Below are 23652 nucleotides of genomic sequence, written 5' to 3' on the forward strand. Positions count from 1 at the left end.
TAAGGTTCTTAAGGTGGAAGGTTCTTAAGATTATGTACTGAGTATTGTTATTTCCTTCCGCTACAGGAGACCCATGTCGGAGCCACTGGACTTGGTGAGCCAAGTGGCCCGGACTGATACACTAAGAGGAACACCTATGGGTCCCTTAGCGCCTCTTGTCTCTCTGTCTTCCGGCTATGTCCGACGTGGTGTGAGTGAATCTGGGGACCTGCTGGCTCCCAAACCCAACCGTCATGACAACTCCTTCAGTGACTTTTGCAGCACAGCTCCATGCTTGAGCCTCAATTTGCGCCCTCTACCTCCAGACCAACCTACTGTCAAGAGCCTTGGAGCCTTACAGCAGATCTGTGAGGAAGAAGAGGATGAGGATGATGAAAAGGAGCAGAACAAAGATGAGGTGAAGCTTGAGGTGGCACCTGGTAAACTGGGTCTGTTTCCTTCACCGGATCTATCATTGAAACCTTCTAGAATATCTTTGCAATCAGAGACTCCGAGGAGAACAGAGATGCCGTCAAGTAAGGTGATGGGAAACTGTGTAACTGTGGCCGAGGAGGAGGAGGAACTTGATGAAGGATCAGAATTCACAGAAGAGCAGAAGCCGCCTTCAGAATTAGTCTCTAACGTCTCTTCTGGCACCATAGAAAATCAGGTAGAGATGCCCTTGAAAACTGAGGCCCATGTGGAGTTCAACCACACAGAACAACCAGGTAGAGGAAGGGGCAAGGATGTTTTCACCCACCCTAGCTTGTCTTTAAATGAGCAAGAGGGAGAACAGATTCAAGATCCAAATATAGACGGACCTCCACCAGCTCCCACATTAGATGTTGTACAGTGCTGCTGGGGACAGCGTGAACCTTCAAAGGACACACTAGAAAATAACAATAATACCCTGGCCAAATCTCGACTGCTCGAGGTTGGGGTGGTGTCAACACCTTGTGGTTCCCCGAGGTCCCTGCCAAGGAACCACTGTGTGGACCTGGGTCCCGATGGGGTGGAGATGCGTAAGACTGCGGCTGAAGTCGAGAAATCTGAGGAGGTACAACCTAAACCTCAGAAAGGCCTCCAGGGAACCAGGGACACAAGTACTGACTCTGCTATTCGGGCAGATCCCAGCAAAGTCAAGAACGTGAACTTGCGAGAACGTCTGCTACAGTTCCCGCTCTGTGAGAAAGCCTTGTCCTTCAACATCCAGCCCACCTCTAAAGAGAAGCTTCTACCATTTGCACAGTACAACTGCTGCCACGTCTTGTAGAGATTGAATCGCGAGATCAAAGAACAAACTGGCATGAGAAGCCCTCAAATATCTGCAACTTACTGAACACTAAAAGAATAAGTGTGTTCTCACCTCATACTGTAACCTCAGAGGTGCTTTCCCACACAATCTACTTAATGTATATTATTATTTTCTTTCCCTACCCAGCATTCATTGCTGCTTTCCTGTAAGACAGTTAACCTTTTGGCAATGCTGTGTATATGAACACCTGTATGTACTGACACTGCTCACTATATTCTGTGTTATCTCAGAGAATTTTATTAGAAGTAGCATATGTCTTGCTAGCGTAGAAGCTTTAATTCAATAACTTGTCATTTTGCACTGTAATATCTTAACCACATTAAGAGTACCACAGAGTTTAGTGATATCACTAAACGAGTGACTGAAGACCATTCTACACAGTGACACAGAAAAAGGCTACACAAGAACATACGGTGAATCATACAGTGAATCACAATAGAGGCCATTTAGGCTCAAGGACTAGCCACTTAGGCAGTACAGAAGTCCTAACAAGTTTTTAGTCATTCATTTGGGTTGTTTTTGCCGGTGACTGTGAGGCAACGTTCTTTACTCGCAGAACTTTGAAGAAGTTGCATGCTGTGGCATTGATGAAGTTGCTAATTCTCGTGCTAGCATGTTAGCTTGCATCTTCACTGTCAGGCAGTGGGACAGGAAGCAGAACAGTTTGCCACATTGATACAGTGAACAGTGACAGTTTGGGAGCATGGTTATGAAAGCATGCTAAATGAGAACAGCTTAGCATAACATTAGCATTTTGTGAGCTGGGGGACTGACCAGGGAAAGATGCTACTGTAAGTATATCTGTGATATATTTTAAAAAAACAGAGAGGCCTCGAACAGAGATTATTCTGAGAGATTATAGCTAGAGACTTTTTGTGAAATGGACATAATGTTACACAAAAACAGAAGACTGGTCTTCCTGGAGCTGTATTTTGGAGTTTGTTTTAAAACTGCTAATTCTTGGAAATATTATGAAGCTTTTATCAAATATTAGAGAGTTATCAAGGGTTTTTTGGAAAGATGGTGACAAAGACATCATATCTTTTTTGTTTCCTTTTTTTACACAAGGAGATATGTGAGGGAGATTAAGTACATAACATTGAACATCTATTTTTGTTTAATCATTTGCCTTTGGGTACATTTTTAACATATGTTGTATGGGTATAAGCTCAAAACAAAATATCCATTTATGTACAGTGTATATATATTTTTTGAACGTTATGCTATTGGTATGATGTTGTATTTTGACCCTTTCACCGTATCCATACAAACATTTCAATCCTTCCATTTTAGATCGTATTCAATGAACGTAGTAGCGACTTTTATGACACTAGTTTGATGATCGACAAAGATCATATAGTTTCTTGTGTCATAGTTGTAAATACATTTGAAGAGCTGTATGCTAACATAAAGCTAAATTCCGTAGCTGAGCCTTGCTTAAAATGTACATTGAGAAAATCCAGCCTTCGTATGTTGCAATGGCATGAGTGAAGCTAGCGGTTACTGTTGTTTTTACCTCCTAAACAGCCTAAACACGATCACATAAACATTTAGATAGCAGGTGTGACTGTGATTACTGTTACTTTGGTACTGTAAAGGACGTCAAAGTTATTCAGTCACTTCACATGTTCGTAAGTTTCTGTGCTATACATAGTACACCTGTCACTGGTGAATTAGTTATTTTTTATCATACTGTAGTCAATGTAAATGCAAATGTCGAATTCACTTTCTTTCTTTCTTTTTTTTTGGGCAATATCTTGGACCACGAATAAGCTTGACCAAATGCACAAGAATAGATGTAATAATGTAGAAGGTGCTTTGGGGAGAGATATCGAGGGTTAAATTACATCTATGTAACGTGAAATTTGAATTCTCATTCCCATACAAAGTTTAAACTAGGAACAACCATCCTGACCTACGATGTTTTGTAAGTACAACCTTCTAAACCAATCGGATGGCAGAGCGATACACAAAAACCAAACGTGCACTATATTTTCGTAATCAGCATTTTTTTTCTTATTATTTTGATGTTACTCATTTAATTTGACATGGGTCTCCATCCTTCAAAGCATCTGTAATCACTTCACAACAGTTGGATTTTGGTTTGTCTATAGTCCCATTGACCCTTACTAAAACTATGACTGTCTCAATGAGATTAATTTATTTTTATATTTATTTATTAAAACTGATTAAACTCCGCTTGTGTCGTTGTATTATTATTTTTTTCTTTCAAAGAATTAGTGCACAAGACCACAGTGATACATGTGACTTTCTCAGTTTAAACCCATTTGAATATTTATTATTAGTTTTCTTCAAGGCCATTTACATCACTATACATTCATATGACATATTCAGTGAGGCAAGCATTGCGTGGTTATTTATACTGGTTGTAACGATCCGTTTTGATGAAATGTAAAATACAACTGAGGGTAAAAAGTTAAAATTGTCACAATATATTTACAAAAAAAAAAATGAGTAAAAGCAAATATACAAAAAGAACAGCAACCGGAAAAATACAATACCATAGTGATTGTGGTGAACTATTCTTTTAAAATCATTAATACAGCACATCATGGGTCTATGTTAACCCACTATCATAATTTATCCTGTCATAATCCTCCTTGACCATAATCATCTGTTTTCAGTAGTTTTCAAAAAGGTACCACTGACGCAAACAATTATTAACTGGCTGAAACCCTGTAAACTGTAGAAGTTATCTTTGGTAAACTGCGCCATATGGTACATTAGCAAGCTAAGTATACAGTGGCTAAGTGATGTGACTGCATGGCCAAGCACCTCCTTTTTTGTGATTGTCTCCATGGAAATAGTCCATGGTTCGTCACTCTCCCATTTTGGCCTTCGGAGGGAGTTTATCATCAACACGAGAGCTCTTGATCTTCTGAGGGAGAAAAAGTTAATGACATTTTTGGTTACGTAAACAGTCCTGAACATACATTAGATTTTAAAATAATTGGTTGGTTAATCGCATTATGCCTTTAGTCTTCATGAGCCATGAGAAACGAGATTAAATTGAGTCCTAAAGTAATAAAGACAGATAAGATTAGCGTTCTGTCGGCTTTATTAACTAATATTGGGAAAAGGATTGCTGAAAATGACAGGCATGATTGTAATAACTTACAGCTACACTTTGTTCTCACCTTTGTATGTAGACAAAAACTTGAAATGTAATATACATTGTTAAACAATGTAGCAGAATGCTAAAATGCTAACCGTTAGCAAAAGTGGTACCTGTTTCTTAAGCGCTTGCATGGAGTGATACTCGATTCGTTCTCTCTCGATTCGGACCCAATCCGGTTCATCGGGGATCATGAAGGCCAAAATCATCTTCACCATGATCAGGACGTGCTAGAACAAAACAGCATAATAAAACAATAAAGACACAGCATTCATTCACAAACAGAGCTTTTGAAAACAGCAGCCACCTCAGATAAGTGCTTTCAAGCCCATCTGGGAAGTTCATAATTACAATTTGGGAAGTCATAAACACGAGTCAACTCACTTTAATCAGAGCATGTTGATGTACCTTTTCTACATAAAAAATTGTCTTGCACATCAGGTGTGTTTTTGCTTTTTTGTGTTTTTATTTAATTCATGAAGGTGCTGTAAACTGAATCTTTATAAATATATTATAAATGTACAATATGGTTGTATTATGTACATGCAAATTTACTGTAAACAACAGACACTGCATCCATATCTACAGCATCCACCATGTTTTCTCACAGCACAGCTCCAATTCGTTATGACTTTGTGTCTCGTAAATGCGATCTTTCCAAAATGACTTGAACTTAATCAAATTCCTTTAAAGAAATAGTTCACCCAAAAATTACAATTTGGTCACTTTTAACCCTCAGGTTATTCCAACCCCATATGTGGTAGACACTACTAGACAAAAGGCAAATTTTGACATTGTCAAAGAAATTTGAACTTTTTTTGGTCCTTTTTGGAGCTTGTGGTCACTATTTACATTTTTTGATAAATTATTCCTTCGACTCTTTCCGAGGCTGTACCAAAATCTCCTCTAACCTCCACAATGATGGCGATGACTAGAATTTGGCTGCTGCTGAGGCCGGCTTCCTGTGTGAGTTCCTTCACACGTGGGGAGAGAAGCAACAGCCAGCAGTTAGACACGACCGAGATGAAGCTCAGCACCTCAAACGCCAGCTGTAAACAAGACAAAGACACACACATTAGGACTCCTGAACGCATTTAAAACATCCTTATATGAAGTGCAGATTTCTGACCTGCCATACTCCCATGTTGGCCACAGGGGCAGAGAAGGGCTTGTTGAAGAGCTTGCAGAGCTTGTAGGCATCTGTGCGGATCTCTGTGAGGTTGTTGAGCAGCAACAGAGGGGCAGTGAGAGGATAGACGCAAGAGAAAAGACTCAAGTAGCCAAACTGAACAAGCAGCTCGATGTACTCGGCAAACAGCCCCTTAAGAGGAACAAAATTGAGGATTTAAGAAAAATACAATTCTTGTATTCTTGATATTTGAGAATATTTGATTGCTGCTCACTGGGAAAGCTGGTAGGCTGCCTTGAGCCTGGAGATGGTCCACCTCTGGATCATCTTCCTTCAGGTTCCTGTCTGCAGATGTGAGGAAACGGTCCACCAGGAAAGGAACCACCACCTCAGTGAACTGATTCACTACCTGGGTCACGATGAGAAGAGAGGCCAGTCTCTGTGGACCAAATCAAGGAAATCGTGTTAAGAAGATGTTAATGTTGTGAAGATTATATGCGAGAGTAAGGAAATCCTCACCTTGCGCAGTAGAGGCATGTCCTCTTTGAAGAAGGCAATGTGGAACAACACAGCAAAGTTATTGAAAAAGGTGAACTGAATGAGAAAGAGAGACAGACAAGGCAAATGGGACATTTTCTTTTAGTCCTAAAGAAAATTCTGGTCTTTGAGGTATGTACAGACTACATCTCAGAGATGGAAGGAAATCAAGATGGGGAGTTGGAAAAAAGAAGATCAAATGGATGTGACAAAACTTCTTCTTAACCTTTATTTAACTAGGAAAGTCACATTGAGGTTACAAACCTCTTTTACAAGTATACAACTATACTCACCACAAGGACTTTGGTCGTATGGTGATAGTCAAAAGATGATTCCTCCCTATGATTTTCTGAAAGGAGAGAGTGTTAGTTAAGTTTTGTGTTTCTCAACATTAAAACCAGTTTTCCTGTCCTTTTCCATAATCCTGATTACCTGATTCTGTTAACTGCAGGGCCACGTTACGATATATATTCCCCAGCACATTGGTGTAGACTATATGGGCTATAGAAGGGATATATAGCAAGGGTAAAGTGAAGTATGATCCAGATCCTTTGTGCCAGTTTGAGACCAGGCGCTCACAGAAATAGAAGCCTGCCATCCCCATGACCACCAGACCCAAAAACACCCCAACCACCGGAACTGAGACCAGACCAATCCTAAGCCTCCTCTTCCAATCGGGAAACAGCGGCTCCTGTCTGCCTGTGACCGGATTGATGCCGAGCTCTCCATGGAAACCCGGTCGGGGCTCTTGGAATTGTTCGGCTAAATTGAAAGTGCCCCAGCGATAGGATAAGGCCGCACTCCTCCTCTTCCACAGCTCCATGAATATCGTGGACCACAGCATGCTGAAGACTGCCTGCACCATGTAGGAGCTGACTGAAGGCTGGTCATCGAAGTCCTTCAGTGCTCGCTCGCTGTCGGTTTTATTCCCACTGGAGAAGTTTGCACTTGGGACGAAAAAGGTGATGAAGAGGCCCAGAATGGCTGGAGGAAACAACGACAAAGTGTAGTAGTCCAAGAAGCTGAAATAATAGGCTATAGTGCCACCAAAATAAGCATGGATGGAGTCTGTAGAGAGAGAGAAAGAGAGAATTATTAGTGTTATTGTAATAGAAAAATCCATCGTTTGGTGATTATCTGTGCTAGTAAAGTCTCTACACGCATCTTCATGTTCCTTAACAAAAAACAGATTTACTCCAAACAGAACAGAGGCAAACAAAAGACATGGTAGTAAAAACAAAAACCATGTGCTTCCACAGCTGATCACACAGGAAGTACACATATAGATATTAAATAACCATATATTTAAACTACAAATATGAATTAAAAATAAAATATTATTAAGTTACAATATTAAGTTAACTACAACCAAAGCTAAAATTAAGAGGCTTAAGTTAATCTAAGCATCTCATGGCTTTGCACCATAACAGGATATGTAAATACATGCAAATATTATACACACATATAACATTATTACTTCATTTTAATATTTTCATATTCATTAGTAGCCTATTTATATAATTATATAATACATTTATGAGTTTTAGTCAAATTACTTCATAAAGTTTGATTATGCCCATTAAAATGGATTAAATGGTCCTGGACAAAAGATAATTGTGTATTATTTAAACACTGGATGGGTAGAAAAAGATTAGTTATGTGATGTGGATGTGTGTGTTTGTACCTAAAGGCTGCCCCCACAGACTCTTCTGAGAGTACCACTGCTTCCCCAGAGCCGTCAGAAGCTTCGGCTCATGAAGAGGAGTGACGTTACGGATCACGCCTGCTTTCTCCAGCTTCTGTACTGCAGCACAGAGAGAGAAAGGGATGAAGGACGGACAGACGGACAGACGGACAGACGGACAGACAGACAGACAGACAGACAGACAGACAGACAGACAGACAGACAGACAGACAGACAGACAGACAGATAGATAGATAGATAGATAGATAGATAGATAGATAGATAGATAGATAGATAGATAGATAGATAGATAGATAGATAGAGCTGCATGCAGTGACTAAGCAGTTCAGAGAGAGAGGAGAGTGGAGCCTGCTGGCGACTCATGGAACTGCATGTTATGAATATAAAACTAGCACACTGTATACTGTACACTGTATAATGTCCGTTGTTTTATTAAAGTATAGTGTGCAAAACAATATGTGAGCTTAAGTGTTTCAAATGAAGTCATTGGATATAAAAAGAGTTCATTCTATTTTGTGTAAGAATGTTGCAATTTTTAGCAGTCCGATCAAATAATGAGCCAATCACAGGCTGCATCCGAAATACTTACTTCCTTACTATACAGTAGGTGAAAAAGATTCTTTACTATCCCATGAGGCCACGTGAGATGATTTATGAATGACGGTGAAGCGACGCAACTGTCGCTGTTAGGTCACACGAAAATTACAACTTGTTATACTATACATTCAACATTCATACTATATATAACGCTTTAGTGCTCGCCAAGTAAGTACTTAATAATACGTACAAAGAGTATGCGATTTCGGACGCAGTTGTGTGCACTGCATTGTGGAATGTTGTATACTACACAGACACCCTCTTCTACAGAAAACATGTATAGTATACTGTACACACTACAACACAGTATACGGCAGGCTGCAAAAATTATTATGATAGTAGGCTATGCTAATCGTAACACCGCCAGATGAAAATAAATGTGATCATCTTTACATTTTTTATTGTATTTTATGCACAACTGTCAAACCCAACATTTTATCATTCCAAGAAGGTGAAAAATATACACATGCATACACATACACATAGGCTACATACTCACAGATGCTCACTCTGGCTTTCAACTTCCCCTTGGGTGTTGGGATTCCTGGGATTCGCTGGTCCTCCATGGCTCTCATGGAATCCAATTCATATTTGACTATGTACTGCCTCTCTGCCAGCGTCAGGAACTTCTGCATGTCATCTGCAGAGTGAAATAACGAATTTTTGGTATAATAACAGTAGCCAGATGCTAATGTTTACATGCCAATACAGACACTAAAATAATATCAAAATAAAATACATAGTTAAAAGTATTCACCAGTGAAGAACATATCCTACTTATAGAGCAGAGTAGAAATGTGCAAATTGAGATGGAGGTGTGTGTCCTCACCAATGTTGCGAAAGTTGTCGCGGTCATCAAAGGAGAAGGCCGTCATGTTGTCATCTTGATAGGTTTTGCAGAGGCCAAGGTCCTCAGTCACCCTAAGAAGGGTACATCGAGGGGCAGCCACAACTATCATGTCCCCTTTCATGTCCTCTCCGGGGTGAACTAACAGTTGAGCCCCTACAACAAAAGGTTGAGTTATAAAAGTTATTTTTATATTTGTATTATTAGCCTATTATTATTACTATAGCCTATAGGAAATAATCAACGAAGGGCCCTTGAATTCCCAGCAAACACAGAACGTTCCCCAAACGTTACTATCAGGTTCCAATTTGGTTATTTTTTGAGAACCAAATCATAACGCTCTGGCACGTTCTTTTTAGGTTTTATTTTTAGCAACCATAAAAAAGACTTTCCCAGAACGCGTTATAATGATCCGATAAATCCAACTGTAGGCCGATGGCTAAAAATATTAAGCCAGGGTTAAGCACAGTGTGAAAAGCACAAAAATATAAATTTGTGGGTTTGTTTGTTTTCATTTACTTCGCGCCTCTGATCTCCACGCGCTTCTCCAGCACGCGCTTTCTACTGTATTCAGTCAACAGAAAACCGCGCACTCGTGTAATTTAGCGGTAGCCTATCGTTTTAGTTCCTGACTCTCAGTCGTTTATCGGGAACGGACCAAAATAAGCATGTCCCGCTAAACTGTGCAATTCAGTGGTAAGAAATAAATAGCCTATGGTGTCCTAATTAAAGTTTAATAATTGTTTATACGTTTTTAATGTCTGTGAATAATTTCATATTTTAAAAAGATTGTGTTGAAGTTATTTTGTGCTGAAGAAAATTCTGGTTGCCTAGCCTACCCCGTGAAATAGGCCATAGTAAATCTTACATATGGACCAAATTAATCTTATTTAATCTTTCATGTTTGTTGAGCTCGGATTATTTCTATTAAGCAATAGATATCAAGCCGACAAGATATGGTTTACTGTTTCTTCCATACCGCTTTTTTAAGGCCTATACGTCGCGAGCGTGTGCTGGATGATTGATAACGTAGGCTACAACCATAGACAGTAGGCTACAACAGGGTGATATCAGAGTTATTCTAACGGAACGTTAAAATACCCTTAGAATAACGTTAGGGGAATGTTGTAGCTAAGAGGCCAAACTTTAGGGGAACATTCGAATAGCCTTTTACAAACAAAAACTAACGTTCTGGGAACCAAAAATTGGGTTAGGCTATTAGAAATAAATGCACACCCGAGGTGGTAATGCGGTTGTGAATCGTTTGTTAGTTTTTTGGGGGGGTTTTTGTCCTTAAAACTCGTGTTTTTTAGGACTAATTTCTTAAGCATCTTTTCCATAGCTAATTTCAAAAGGTAATTTTAGAGCTTGTAACAGAGGTGTGAGCCATTGATATGCAGTTATTGGAGATTGATTGATTGATTGATTGATTGATTGAGTCTGTGTCTCTCAACATTGTTCGGCCTCTCTACTCAAACTCTCAAAGCAAAGTTAAGTTTAACTGTTTCCAAAACAGTGCTGATACCACATCGATACTGAGAAATATAATGTAGTTTTGTAGATGTGAAACTGTAGGCCAGCGCTGACAACATGTTTCTGTGCGTGTGAATATGAAAAAGTGTTCTTCTCACCTCCAGCCATCACAGGTGCAGATATCATGGACATGATCCACTGTTTGGTTAAGGGCTGGACACTCTCAGCCAGCTGGATCAGAACCAAAGGCTCTATATTGCTGGAGATACAGCAGGGACAACTGACCCGGGACCAGGAGCTGGGCCCTGTCACCTTGGTCAGGCTTGAAAATTCCCCTTGAGGTTCCTTCTGGGACGTCATGATGTCCTTGCGGAACTGTAAACCATGAGAGAGTAAGTCTGTTTTTATTTTTATTTTCGAAGTATCTCACTGTGTTCTCCATTTTACTGTATATTAGTCAGCATTTTCTAAGAGTCGAGCACAAAAAAAAGAGCCTGAAACTTATTATTAATTATTACAATGAATTATAATATTATTTTTAAAACTAGCCTAAACTATAATATTATTATTAAATATTATAATAGTAAATATAACAATTTATAGATAAATATTTGTTTGTTGAGAAAAGAACAGTTTGCTGAGTGTGAAAGTTATATATTTAAAAATATATTTAAAAACTCAGATTTTAGTGAATTTGCTATTTAATAAACATATTTAAGTTAAATTGTTTTAATTAGATTTAAAATGTATAATATATTTTGATTCATAAAAATACATGTATTATATTTAAAATGTGTACAATTTAAGAATAAATATAAAATAAATATTGTGTCATCAAAATACTTAAATCGTTTTTTTTTACATTAAAGTACATATTGATCAAATAATTTTAGGAAAAGTATGACATAGTTGTGTCATTTTAATTGTTAGATATAATCAAAAAGGTTAAACACAATTTTAAGGGGGTATACCGACATTTATTTGAGTTACTTTTCTAATTTATATCATATAGTTAATCAAACATTTCTAATAGTTTCACAACAAAACCACAAGATTTGTCGCTCTAATGCTTTAAAAACATCTTGAGCCAAAGTGCTCATAAAGAATGTCTATAAAGATTAAACAATTATTACACCTGAGCCAAGAGATTAAAGTCGAAACTATGGCTATAACAGTCTAATAAAGAGGCATACATCTACAGTTCATTCAAATCACCTCCAGTAAATGCAAACACGTGAGAGTGCATGAGCTAGCAGATATCTGGCTACCCAAAAGCCTAGACAACAGACAAGCTTAAACCAAACCAAACAAAACAAAACATCTTTTCACAGTGTGTAGGCTACTAAATGTACTAAACTACATGATTCTAGAAAAAAGTAGCATTACTTAATATCCACTGTCTGCAGCCTTTGTTTACAATGCCAAAATGGCAAAAGTTGTACGCTCAAGAGTGAAACTGAAAAAATAAACAGGAAGAGAGCAAGTTACAGAATGAGAGGGTACAGAAAAGGCAATGGAAAGGAGACAGTTCTGCAGGATACCTGTCAACGGCAGGACCTTCTCTCCGAGCGCTTGCAGTGTGTGTTGTTGATGTTCACACCCCCTCCAGTGTGCTGTTTAAAACCAACTGAAGTGTGAAAACTCACACGCAGACACTGAAACACAAAACACTTCGAGGATGGGTTGTTGACCACACTCACCCTGTTCAGAGCCAATCCATTCGCTGGTTTACTAGGAGAGATCAGGAATGCAGCAGAACGTTTCTCACTTTCTCCTCCCAGCTATTAGGGTGTGGAGGGACATTTTCAATTTTTTCTGATGGTGACTGCATTACTGCTGTCCATGTGCACATCTGGGTCCTATTGCCTGCCATGTTTGTTTTTGAAAATAGCATGTTGCTAGTCTGTTGGATACTTTAAATGTATCATAGAAAATATGACCAATACGCACAATGCACAGTGTATTATATGAGCATGTGCAGTGGACTACAAGGAGTAATTTAGTTTCAAATTTTTCTAATTTATTTTTCTAATTTGTAATACATTATATTACAAAGTATTTTACATTATAAATATTATATTACAAACTTTTTACATACTATATATTATAATTCACCAGCAAAACTAAAATTAAGTTGTGGTAATTTTCTATTTAATTTTACTTTCAGTTAAAAAAAAAAGATTTTACTTTAATTTTTCAGTCTTTTTTGTTTTAGTATTTTATAACAATTATAAAATAACAAATTTAACTGATATAATTTAATATAAATTATACAATTTAAATGATTTTAAAATATACATTATTGTCACATGTGCTCTGTGTCTGTCCTTGGACTTTTATGTTGAAGTGTTTCCTGTGCTTTATTTTGTACTTTCGTACTTATGTTATTCCTTTTTGATCATTTTCTATTTCATTTTTGTTTTCATTAACACTAGTCACTCACTACTTATAGGTGAATTGAATTTCATAATTGGTCAACTTTACACAGTCATTGAACTGAACTAAATGAATACTGAACTAACTTCAGCTGAACAATAACACTTGTCTTCTTAGAGCTGCTCTATAATTGAATTCTGTTTGCACAATTGATCATTATTTTCCTTTTATTACTGCAAAGCTGCTTTGAAACAATATTTATTGTATAAAGCACTATAAATAAAGGTGACTTGACTAGCATATGCACTGTAAAATCTTCATTAATTCACTTTCGTTTTAAAGCAAAAGTTAACCAAATGACACAGTAGTGACATGACAAAATGAGTACACTCAAGTATCAGACAGTGTTCATTGTATTACACCACTGAAAACGCAGAGTGGGTGGAGACATAAGACTGGAGGAACAGGATTGTTGGCTTTGTAAATAGATTCATGCAAATGATCAGAACAGCTAACAGTCGGCAACTCTTTCTGTTCATGAACAAAGCTGTATATGGCGTAGCTCAGTGGGAGTTTGCATGTTCTCCCTTCGCTGTCTGATTGAGTTTCCTCCGGTTCCCCCACAATCCAAAAAACATGCAGTAGGTGCTTTGGAGTCGCTAAATTGTCTGTAGGTGTGAATACGTGTGTGAGTCCCAAGAGATGGTCCTCACTGCAGAACACGAAATCCAGGGTTACATATCCAGGGTTATCCACCTTACATATACCTAAACCCACCCCTCTCCACCCCCTGATCCCTAAACCCACCTCTAAACCTACCAATCTCCACCCCTTAGATCTGGATCCAACTCCGCCCCCTGGATCTCATGTACTGCAGGTGCTACTCAGTCCCAAGCCATAATGGGGAGGGTTGGGGAAAGACCTGGCAACCTACCCCGGATAATGATCAGCAACAAAATGGACATAGACAGCGTATGGCGTGGGATGGCCCATAGAATCACCAATACACACACACACACACACACACACACAAAAGTATGGGATTCAGTAAGTTTTTAAAGAGAAGCCATTTAGTTCAACAAGGACATGTTAAATAGATCAAAAGTGACAGTAAAAACATGTTACAAAAATTCCATTTCAAATAAATGCTGTTCTTTTGAACTTAATATTCATTAAAGAATCCTCAAAATAGATCACAGCTCCTGCAAACATATTAAGCAGCTCAACATTATGTGGAAATGTTTCTTGAGCATCAAATCAGCATTTAGAATGATTTCAGAAGGATCATGTGACACGTGAAGACTGGAGTAATGATGCTGAAAATTATAAATTACAATACTTTAAAAAACAATTTTAAATTGTAAAAAGTTTTCATTATATTACTGGTTTTACTGTATTTTTGATCAAATAAATGCAGCATTGGTGAGCAGAAGAGACTTCTTTCAAAAACATTACAAATCAAATCCAAACTTAATATAACGCATTTTTACTTTCAGGATATTACGTTGAAAATAACTTTGACATTATGTTAAAAAAAAATACAAGAAAAATCTAATGGCTAATAAACAATTCAAGTAAAAACACCACCAGATTTCCTCAGAAATATACATACGTTTATTTACAAATACAATTGCATTTGCATCGAAATTTTAAAATCCAAAATAAAAATACATAGTAGTAAACAGATTTATTAGAGGCATTTGTAGCTAAAACAATTTGTCTGAATTAAAAGCTCCCATTGTGATTACAAGTCAACAGATGAGTATATATCTCTCTGCTAACTTGCTTCAACTGAAAGCATGCTCCTATGACATGGGATCTGTCCATGTAAGCTCAGGAGGGCGTCACAGTTACAAAATAATCAAAATTCATTACAATGGCCAGTTGTATTTTATTAGTTTCGCTGCGCCATTCAATCACGGTATGAAGAAAAGCCCTATTAAAATGTCCTTCCATGACTCTTGGCTGAAACGTCAAATAAATTATGCGATCCGATTGGTTAGGAAGGAGAAGGAAGGTAGGGAAGGCACATCGGGATCATTTTTCCTTACATATATCATATATATTTAATCTTCATCTTCATATATAAATTCAAGAACAAACCAGGATAAGGTGGCCTCTTACCAAGAAATTAGGGAATCGATGAACGTACCGTCACTGAAGCATTAATTACACTCAAAATGACTGTATGAAGATGAGTTAAATGTGGCAACAGCTTTTTCTGGGAAATGTCCCATTATTCCAACATCATTAAACAGTGTCGAGACAAAGGCAGGGGTTAAAACGAGCAGGGAAACAATACAAAAGTGTCCGAAATCTGCCGCGTGAACGGATGAGAGATCAGCCGAGGATGTTCTCGCTCTCCTGACGCCTGGTCAGATGCAACAGATCGTCACACCAGATGGAATGGTTGCGCCGGCTAGATCTACAATGACGACAGAGGATTTCTATAGATCCTCCACCCTACGACAGCTACGTACGGCTGGCAACCCTCACCGACAGGAGAGGCCCGTGCACCCCGCTTCATGCCCTCACCACCAGTTCAAAGTGCCTAATCGTCCCCATGTGTTAGTCAGGAGAACCGAAAGCCAACTTCAATCCTCAATAACTTAATATCTCACTGGATATGTAACATATTACTCGAGGAGCAGCTACTTGTGACATCCTCCGGATCACGATATTAGTACGTCAATTGGCAAAAGAAACACCTCAAAGTGGGTGAGACGTGACAGAAAAACAAGATGACCAGAGCAGCATGAAACATCATAATGAGGGCGGAGCTAAGTTTTGACAGACAGCTGGGGGAAACATCAACACTGAGAAGAATTAAAGCATCTGAGACTTTCCTGAGTTTTCCTTAATGGCAATGGCTCATGTGGCCACCTAAAGGACTTCCTTCTGCTTGCCTTCAGCATCTTAACACTACGACTAAGAACTCATTTCCACTCGCACCTTCACACACCGTCTCACACTTACCGGCCCCTGTCTATACCTCTCCTAACATTACATGGATGGGAAAAAACGGAGTTTGATATTGTGGTGCCCCTAATAAAGACATTTACAGATTTCATCCAACGCTTGATTCATCAGTACATTCATACACATTATATAAATATTTATATAGTTTGACATTCTGTGATTCTCTATGTTTCAGGCACTCCCCCTTCTCAGAAAATTGATGATGATGATGATGATGAAGAACCTATGACTATGGCTGGTAGCAGCAGCAGGGTAAGACACTGTATCTAACATGGTGGCAGAAGGAGAATGCAGAAGGGAGAGGCTTATGGGAGTTTGTTGGGGCATTTTGATTTGGTCATTGTGGCAAAAAAGAGATCTTCTAAAACGTCTGCTCTGGGATGACTGTGTTGAAGGGGTGGTCCCAGAATCTGGTGGTGATTCCAAAACCTGGAAGAAATTCAGAATAAACGGAAGCTTTTAAAAAGGAGATAAAACAGTTTAAAAAAGCAGGTTAAAATTTAATAAATAAATAAAATTACATATTTTAAAATATAAAATGTTACATTAATATGAAATATTATAGAATAAATATTGAGTCTTTCCCCACCAGCGTTTAAAAAAAAAGAAGATTCTATACTCTTTCAGAAGATGCATAATAGCGCCCCCTACCGTATAACAGTGAAAATATGGACAGCAGTCACTGGCGGGGAAAGAGTTAATCTATTTATTAATATTAGACGTCATAGCCCTGAGGACTTCTGAACCTTTTTTACAAACAACCTGGATGGCTCACTTGAAATCTTATATATCTTATAAAGGAAATATTACTTTAATAAAAAAGAATATATGTTTGATTTTTTAGAACTAAATCTTTGTCGTTATGTTTATAGTTATCGTCCTTGGTGTGAATAGGCCTTTAATATTTAAAATGTAAAAGTATTATTTAAAATTGATTTAATATAACAGGTCGTAACTTGCATAAAATACAGCCACTTTATCCACTATTTTTTAGAAAGATGCTCTAATGCCTGATGCCTCAAAATATTACGTCCTCACCTGCCCTTTGGTGTTCAAAGTGGTGTTTGACATGGTATGCTTTCAGCCCATACAAGTAGGAGTCTTTGCGTGGCGAGCCGTAGTGCAGGTAGTAGTGGATCATGTCGTAGACCACGTATCCACAGAGACCCCCAACAAACAGGGAGGTTCCCAATCCCTCAGACATCAGCTGCATGAGTATCAGGTAAAATGCGCCAGCGGCGATGGCGGCCAGACTCGGAGGAAACACCAGTCGAGAGCCGTCGAAAGGAGACTGATGGGTAAGAAAAGAGAGTTTGGTTGGTTTCATCAATAACCCCTTTCACACATACAGCCTTTACTGGTAAATTACCGGTAAGAGATCATGTGTGAACAGGACCTTTTCAGAAGATACTAGTAAAGTTGTAATATTACCAGTAAATTACCGTTATGATGCTGTGAGTGAAAAAAGAATGAAGATTCTTTGAGCATGTACGAAGTCAGAACCCGCTGGCAGTCTGCTTTGGCCAATCATAAAGTTATTATGGAGATGACACATTTACTGGGTGCTGTTTACAGTAAGCTCCGCTGCTTTTCTTTTTCGCCGCTAGTTTTTCTACAGTATGTTAATATGCGCTAGATGGACATCTTTCAGAAAATAAGCATTCTGTGTGATCATCTTCTTACAACTGTCACTCAGAATTTTGGTGCTGGTATGTGAATGGTCAGTAAAAAGCCATGTGTGAACAGGATATTTGTGTATTTACCGGTTAATTCATTCTAACGGTAATTTTATTCTACCGTAATTTTAACGGTAATTTACTGGGATTACTGCTCAATGAATTTGAAATGAATCTCAGGTATTGAAAAAATGAACACACCTTGTGGTGCTGACCGTGCAACAGGAAGTGCAGCGTGATGAGGTAATAATTGTGGGCGGGTGGGCGCATGTGGAAGACGAAGCGATGGATGCAGTACTCGACAAACGACCACAGAAACATACCAAGCATGAAGATGAACGGAAAGCTGTACTTGTGGACCAGAATGGAGTAGTCTAAAAAATAATAAATAAAAGTATAAAACATATATACATTAGGACATGTTGGGCAAAATAACAATCCTTCAAAATTGTGATTACACTTTTTTTTTTTTAGACATTCTACTAGCTATACATAACTTTGCAAAGAGTGTTAGTAGACTGTTAGGTTAGGGTTAGTACAATAGTTGACCCGTAGTTGCAAAGTTAGTAGAATGACGGTTGTCTGTTAGAGAACCATGAAAATAAAAAGTTAGCAGATTTAAGACAGTCTACTAATATTCTAATGAGAGTTAGTTGACATGTAGTTGCAAAGTTATAGTTAGCAGAATGTCTAAAGTAGACTATCAAAATAAAGTGTTTTTGTTTAGTGAAATAAAGCTTAAATAAAATGGATTAAAAACCTAAACTTAATCACATTTATTCAGTTTTTTCATTTAGAGTTTAAAAGTAGTCCAAAGTCACTAAATCTCAAACTGAAATCTAAATTAATTAAAGAAAAAAAATGGCTAAAACTAATAATAAAAAACGATTCTATAATAGTATATAAATAATACTGCTGTGAGTAAATTAAGTAAGTGTGCCTTAAAACACACTTTCCACACACCTGTTGTAATGCACAGTCTTGTCCTCTCTTGTGCCAATAGTGTGTAGCAGTACCAGCTCAGATAGATAACCAGAGGCATCCATACAATTGGCACCATGTACCTGCAAACACACATCTGTTAATTAACCAGCACACACATGGCGTAGCAGCTCACGTAGCACAATACGATTACTAATCTACAATGAGTAAGCAAAAACAAGAAGACAGATGTAATAAATCCTGTTATTTGATCTCTCTTACCATGAAGTCTTTGTGTTGGCCTCGAAAAAGTCATTTCCGAACAGTCTGATTGGTCGGTCCACGGGCTGATGGACCCATGTGTCATATTTCTCTCTGAGGTATCCGACCTGCCAGGCCAGTGGCTTCCGCCAGTCCACCAGATCCTGTATGGACAATGAAATAAATCCAATTATTATTTCAATTGATAACAGTGCTATATTAGTATTATTTATATGTTATATAAGTACAACATGTTCCTGGATCAACATCTTTGTTGATTCTGCTGGAACAACATTCCAAATCAACCAATCAGATTTGAAGGACAAGTTTACAGTTTATGACAAGTTTAGGCTTACGACCAGAGGGTTGTTCCATAAAACAAGATTAGAATACAAGCCAGGCTTATTTTGGTTAGTCAGACTTATTGTAGGTTGATTCTGTTTCATAAAGCAAACTTTAAAAATTTCAAACTCAGTTACTCTGGCAACTTATGAAACTAGCCTGGTCCAGGGCAGGCTAACTGTCATGCTAAGCCTCAGTTGTTACACAGATCCTCTAACACTGACCAATAGGAACACGATGATGTTACCACTGACACTCTCTCATACCATTATTGGACTTTATTAACCAGTATCAGTCCAAAAATATATATACAGTAAAGAAAATCGACTTAAATAAGGCTACAATGATAAATGAGACAATATAGACCTACACACGTGTTAAATTGTATATTAAATATTTATGTTAACATTGTTTATATATATATATATATATATATACACACACACACACACATACACAATATATATATATATATATATATATATATATATATATATATATATATATATATATATATATATCCTACAGGTTTTCTTTTCTTACTGGCTGAATGTTTTATGCCCAAGATTTAATTAAATAGTTTTAAAGATTTATTTTATTTATTTATTTATTTCTCTCTGGTTTTATTTGGCAGCTGTAGTACATTTGTATGGTTAGTAGAAGAACATTACAATATTAAATAAAATAAAAAAGCTTAATAAAGCAGAAGTTAAAAATCACAAAATATTCAATAAATAATTAAATAATTACAAAAGCACAGACTACATTTTAACTGGTAAGATGAATCTGAGCTTAGTAGGCTAGTTGGCTATATTAGCCTACACTTGATTTACCCCATTATAGTCCCTTTACAGTTATTTCTATCATAAAAATACACTAAATTGTAGTTTCTAAATAAGGCACATCTAACGTCCAACAACTAATATATAATATATATATTATATATATATAGGCTATATATATTATGTACTTTATTATGTCTTTCAATTCAAACACATTTAACACAATTATACAAATGGACCTTTAAAGACATAATAATTTCCCCCAATACATCTTATTTTTCCTTGTACTTTTTTTCTTTTGTGATAATACCCACCAACACATGGCCTAAAAACACACATAATTAGAACAATAACCAAGTTAGACACTTTTACATGAAAAAAGGGGGGAAATTAAACATTCACATATTTATATCAAACTCTTATAATGACACACAATTCCTAATAAGTTATTCAAGTAATATTATTTAAATATTAAATAAGTAAATAGATAAAATAACTAGAATAAAAGAGAGGGAAGGTTATTTAGTCAATGTAGGCTAATATAGGCTACCTATTCCTTTATTTTATGGAATATTCTTTGATTTTAGAGTTTGCACATATCTTTTCAAATAAATACATTTGCTCTTAATTTCATGTTATCCTCTCCATAATGTACTGTATAAACTAAATCTAACCAAAGAAGCAAAATGTATATTAGTCAGAATTATTGCGTTCCTAATTTGGCGCGCATGCGTGCAGCTGCGCTCGTTCAATGTGAAGTTTAGCCGCAAAATGGAAATATTTGCACGACTTTCTAAGATTTACAGATGGAGAATGTTCCTGTGAAATGTAAGTTTTGCAAACACCATGTCTCAAACGCATAAAACGTACTCGGTTACTTACGTAACCTCGGTTCTCTCTAGAAGAGGGAACGAGTACTGCGTACTGAAAGTACGCACCGGGTAAAGTCTCTTTGCTCGAGATACTGAAGCCAAAATTTATCCTTAAATTTCCATATCTTGTAAACGCAGTGCAGCAGCAGTCAGACCTAGAGCGGGCAATCTAGCGCGCTCATTGGCTGCTCCGCGGCAACTGCTGCAGCCTACCACTGAGCCCCTGGCGTGACGTCACGCCCAATGAGGGCGCTCCGCGCCCTCACGCGGCCAAGCCCGCCAAAATGGGAGTGGCTTAGCGTATATAAGGGGCAGTTCAGGCTGCTAACACTCGATTTTGATCACTGAAGCGAAATGAGCTCGAAGCGCGACACGGCAGGGAACGCAGTACTCGTTCCCTCTTCTAGAGAGAACCGAGGTTACGTAAGTAACCGAGTACGTTCTCTTACGAGAGGTTCTCTCGTACTGCGTACTGAAAGTACGCACCGGGAACCCCTTGTAAACGCCGTGTGCGCTTAAGCAGTCACTATATGAATCCCAGGGGGGAACGCCCCGGGGGACATGGATAAGTGAAATTTAGGTGGCCAACAGAGTGGGCTCGCACCTGTACATAAGCACTATATGAGGGGATATACATACAGAGCGGCACTGCCGGTCTTATATTTGAACAATCTACCCTTGTAGCGCAGGTCACAAGTGAGTCGCTAGGACTTTTTTTTTTTTTTTTTTTTTTTTCAGACTGAAAGGAGTCTAGCCTGCAAGGCGGGGACTTCTAGGTTGTAGAACCTAACAAATGTAGACGGGGAGGCCCAGCCTGCCGCCGTACAAATGTCATGAATAGAAATCCCGCTGGACCAAGCCCACGACGAGGCCATGCCTCTGGTGGAATGAGCCCTAACGCCCAAGGGGCATTGCAGGTCTTTTGACGCGTAAGCCGCAGCAATAGCGTCCACTATCCATCTGGATAGGCTGTGTTTCGAGGCGGCGAGACCTTTGGTGCGCCCACCGAACGAAACAAAAAGCTGCTCCGAGCGCCTGAAGGCGGCGGAGCGCGTGACGTAAATTCTCAGTGCTCTGACAGGACAAAGGAGGTTCGTATCGACCTCGTTGTCTGATGCCGGCAAAGCTGAGAGCGAAATGATCTGTGCTCTGAACGGGGTACCGATCGCTTTGGGGACATAACCATGTCTCGGTTTAAGGATGACTTTAGAGTCATTAGGTCCAAACTCGAGGCACGTAGCACTCGCAGAGAGCGCGTGCAAGTCACCCACACGTTTAACTGATGCAAGAGCGATCAGAAACACGGTTTTGAGCGCGAGGTACTTCAAATCCACAGAGTGAAGCGGTTCGAAGGGATGTGCTTTCAGGGCCTCTAGGACCAGGGAAAGATCCCAGAAAGGAACCGAGGGGGGCCGTGGGGGATTCATCCTCCTGGCTCCTCTAAGGAAGCGGATGATGAGCTCATTCCTTCCTATCGCCTGGCCGAGCGTCGACTCGGCGAACGCTGCGATGGCCGCGACATATACTTTGAGCGTGGAGGGGGACCTGCCCCTTTCCAACATCTCTTGAAGGAAGCAAAGCACCCACGAGACTCCGCACGTTTGAGGCTGTAAGCCCTTGTCCGTGCACCATTTAGTAAACACCGACCATTTAGACGCATAAAGCCGCCTGGTAGAGGGGGCTCTAGATTGCGTGATCGTGTTCACGACCCCTTCTGGCAAAACAACGGGTACCCATTGATTATCCATGCATGCAGAGACCATAGCTCTGGATGAGGATGCCAAATCGATCCGCCGGCTTGGGAAAGGAGGTCTTTCCTCACCGGGATCGGCCATGGGGGAGTCTGACAGCCGCACCAACTCCGAGAACCATGTCTGGTTCTCCCATCGGGGGGCTATGAGGAGCACCGAGTGACGCATTTCCCTGATTCTCTTGATTACTTGTGGTAACAATGAGACCGGAGGGAACGCGTATAACGGGCATCTGGGCCATGTCTGGGCCAGAGCGTCCTCGTTCTTTGAAAAGAACCTTAGGCAATGGGCGTTGTCTGTCGACGCGAATAGGTCGACTTCCGCCTTGCCGAAGCGGTGCCACAATAACTGGACTGACTGAGGGTACAGGGACCATTCCCCGAGGGGAACGTTGTTCCTGGACAGTCTGTCCGGTCCGTCGTTCAGGCGTCCTGGCACATGCGTGGCTCTGAGCGAGCGCACGTGGTGCTGAGCCCAGACGAGGAGGCGTTCGCCAGATCGCAGAGTGCCCTGGATCTGACACCGCCCTGGCGGTTCACGTACGATACCACAGACATGTTGTCCGTTCGAACCAGTACGTGGTGGCCCCGCAGAAAAGGGAGGAAGTGTTTCACAGTGTACTCGACCGCTATCATCTCCAGACAGTTTATATGGAGGAGCTTCTCCGTGTCTGACCATAGGCCAAAGACCGGTCTGCCCTCGAATATCCCGCCCCAACCGAGGTTGGAAGCGTCCGTCGAGATAACTTTTCGGTACGAGACAGTTCCCATCATAACTCCCCGCTGATACCAGTCGGTCACAAGCCAGGGCTGCAGAGCTGAAACACAGCTCTGAGTCACTCTGATTCGGTAACCGCCGGAAGCCCACGCTCGGTGGTGTACACGAGCGTTGAGCCATCGTTGCAGGGGGCGCATACGCAATAGACCTAGCCGGAGCACTGCTGCGGCTGAGGCCATAAAGCCCAGCAATCTCTG

General features: G+C 39.4%; 3 protein-coding genes across 8 annotated transcripts in view; 1 reads left to right on the forward strand and 2 right to left on the reverse strand.

The window, feature by feature from the left end:
• Positions 1–3492, forward strand: part of snrkb (SNF related kinase b) — a 26232-nt gene extending 22740 nt beyond the window's left edge. For both annotated transcript variants that reach the window (XM_079603667.1, XM_079603666.1), the window contains exon 6: positions 67–3492. In XM_079603667.1, coding sequence (XP_079459793.1) covers positions 67–1252 — 1186 coding nt within the window. In that variant the 3' untranslated portion in view covers positions 1253–3492. The remainder of the gene's footprint in view (positions 1–66) is intronic.
• ano10b (anoctamin 10b) lies at positions 3487–12541 on the reverse strand. 5 transcript variants are annotated; one of them, XM_079603668.1, is made up of 14 exons: positions 12419–12541; positions 12260–12331; positions 10877–11093; positions 9228–9401; positions 8898–9038; positions 7781–7900; positions 6529–7164; positions 6390–6445; positions 6079–6153; positions 5834–5998; positions 5560–5751; positions 5342–5479; positions 4544–4660; positions 3487–4193 (listed from the first exon to the last, which is right to left on the reverse strand). In XM_079603668.1, the coding sequence occupies exons 3-14, from the start codon at positions 11076–11078 to the stop codon at positions 4134–4136; spliced, it is 2076 nt and encodes a 691-aa protein (XP_079459794.1). In that variant the 5' UTR covers positions 11079–11093; positions 12260–12331; positions 12419–12541; the 3' UTR covers positions 3487–4133. The 5 variants fall into 5 exon arrangements, with proteins under 5 accessions (XP_079459794.1, XP_079459795.1, XP_079459796.1 ...); XM_079603671.1 differs by having other exon boundaries at positions 3569–4190; XM_079603669.1 differs by lacking the exon at positions 12260–12331.
• A 2451-nt stretch (positions 12542–14992) lies between these two features.
• Positions 14993–23652, reverse strand: part of fa2h (fatty acid 2-hydroxylase) — a 33972-nt gene continuing 25312 nt past the window's right edge. Inside the window, exons 3-7 of the mRNA XM_079603674.1 lie at positions 18953–19095; positions 18713–18813; positions 17951–18123; positions 17112–17364; positions 14993–16502 (exon numbers count right to left, since the gene is read on the reverse strand). Coding sequence (XP_079459800.1) covers positions 16435–16502; positions 17112–17364; positions 17951–18123; positions 18713–18813; positions 18953–19095 — 738 coding nt within the window. The 3' untranslated portion in view covers positions 14993–16434. The remainder of the gene's footprint in view (positions 16503–17111; positions 17365–17950; positions 18124–18712; positions 18814–18952; positions 19096–23652) is intronic.

The sequence above is a fragment of the Phoxinus phoxinus genome, assembly GCF_949152265.1.
Source record: "Phoxinus phoxinus genome assembly, chromosome: 25".
Taxonomy (NCBI): Eukaryota; Metazoa; Chordata; class Actinopteri; order Cypriniformes; family Leuciscidae; genus Phoxinus; species Phoxinus phoxinus.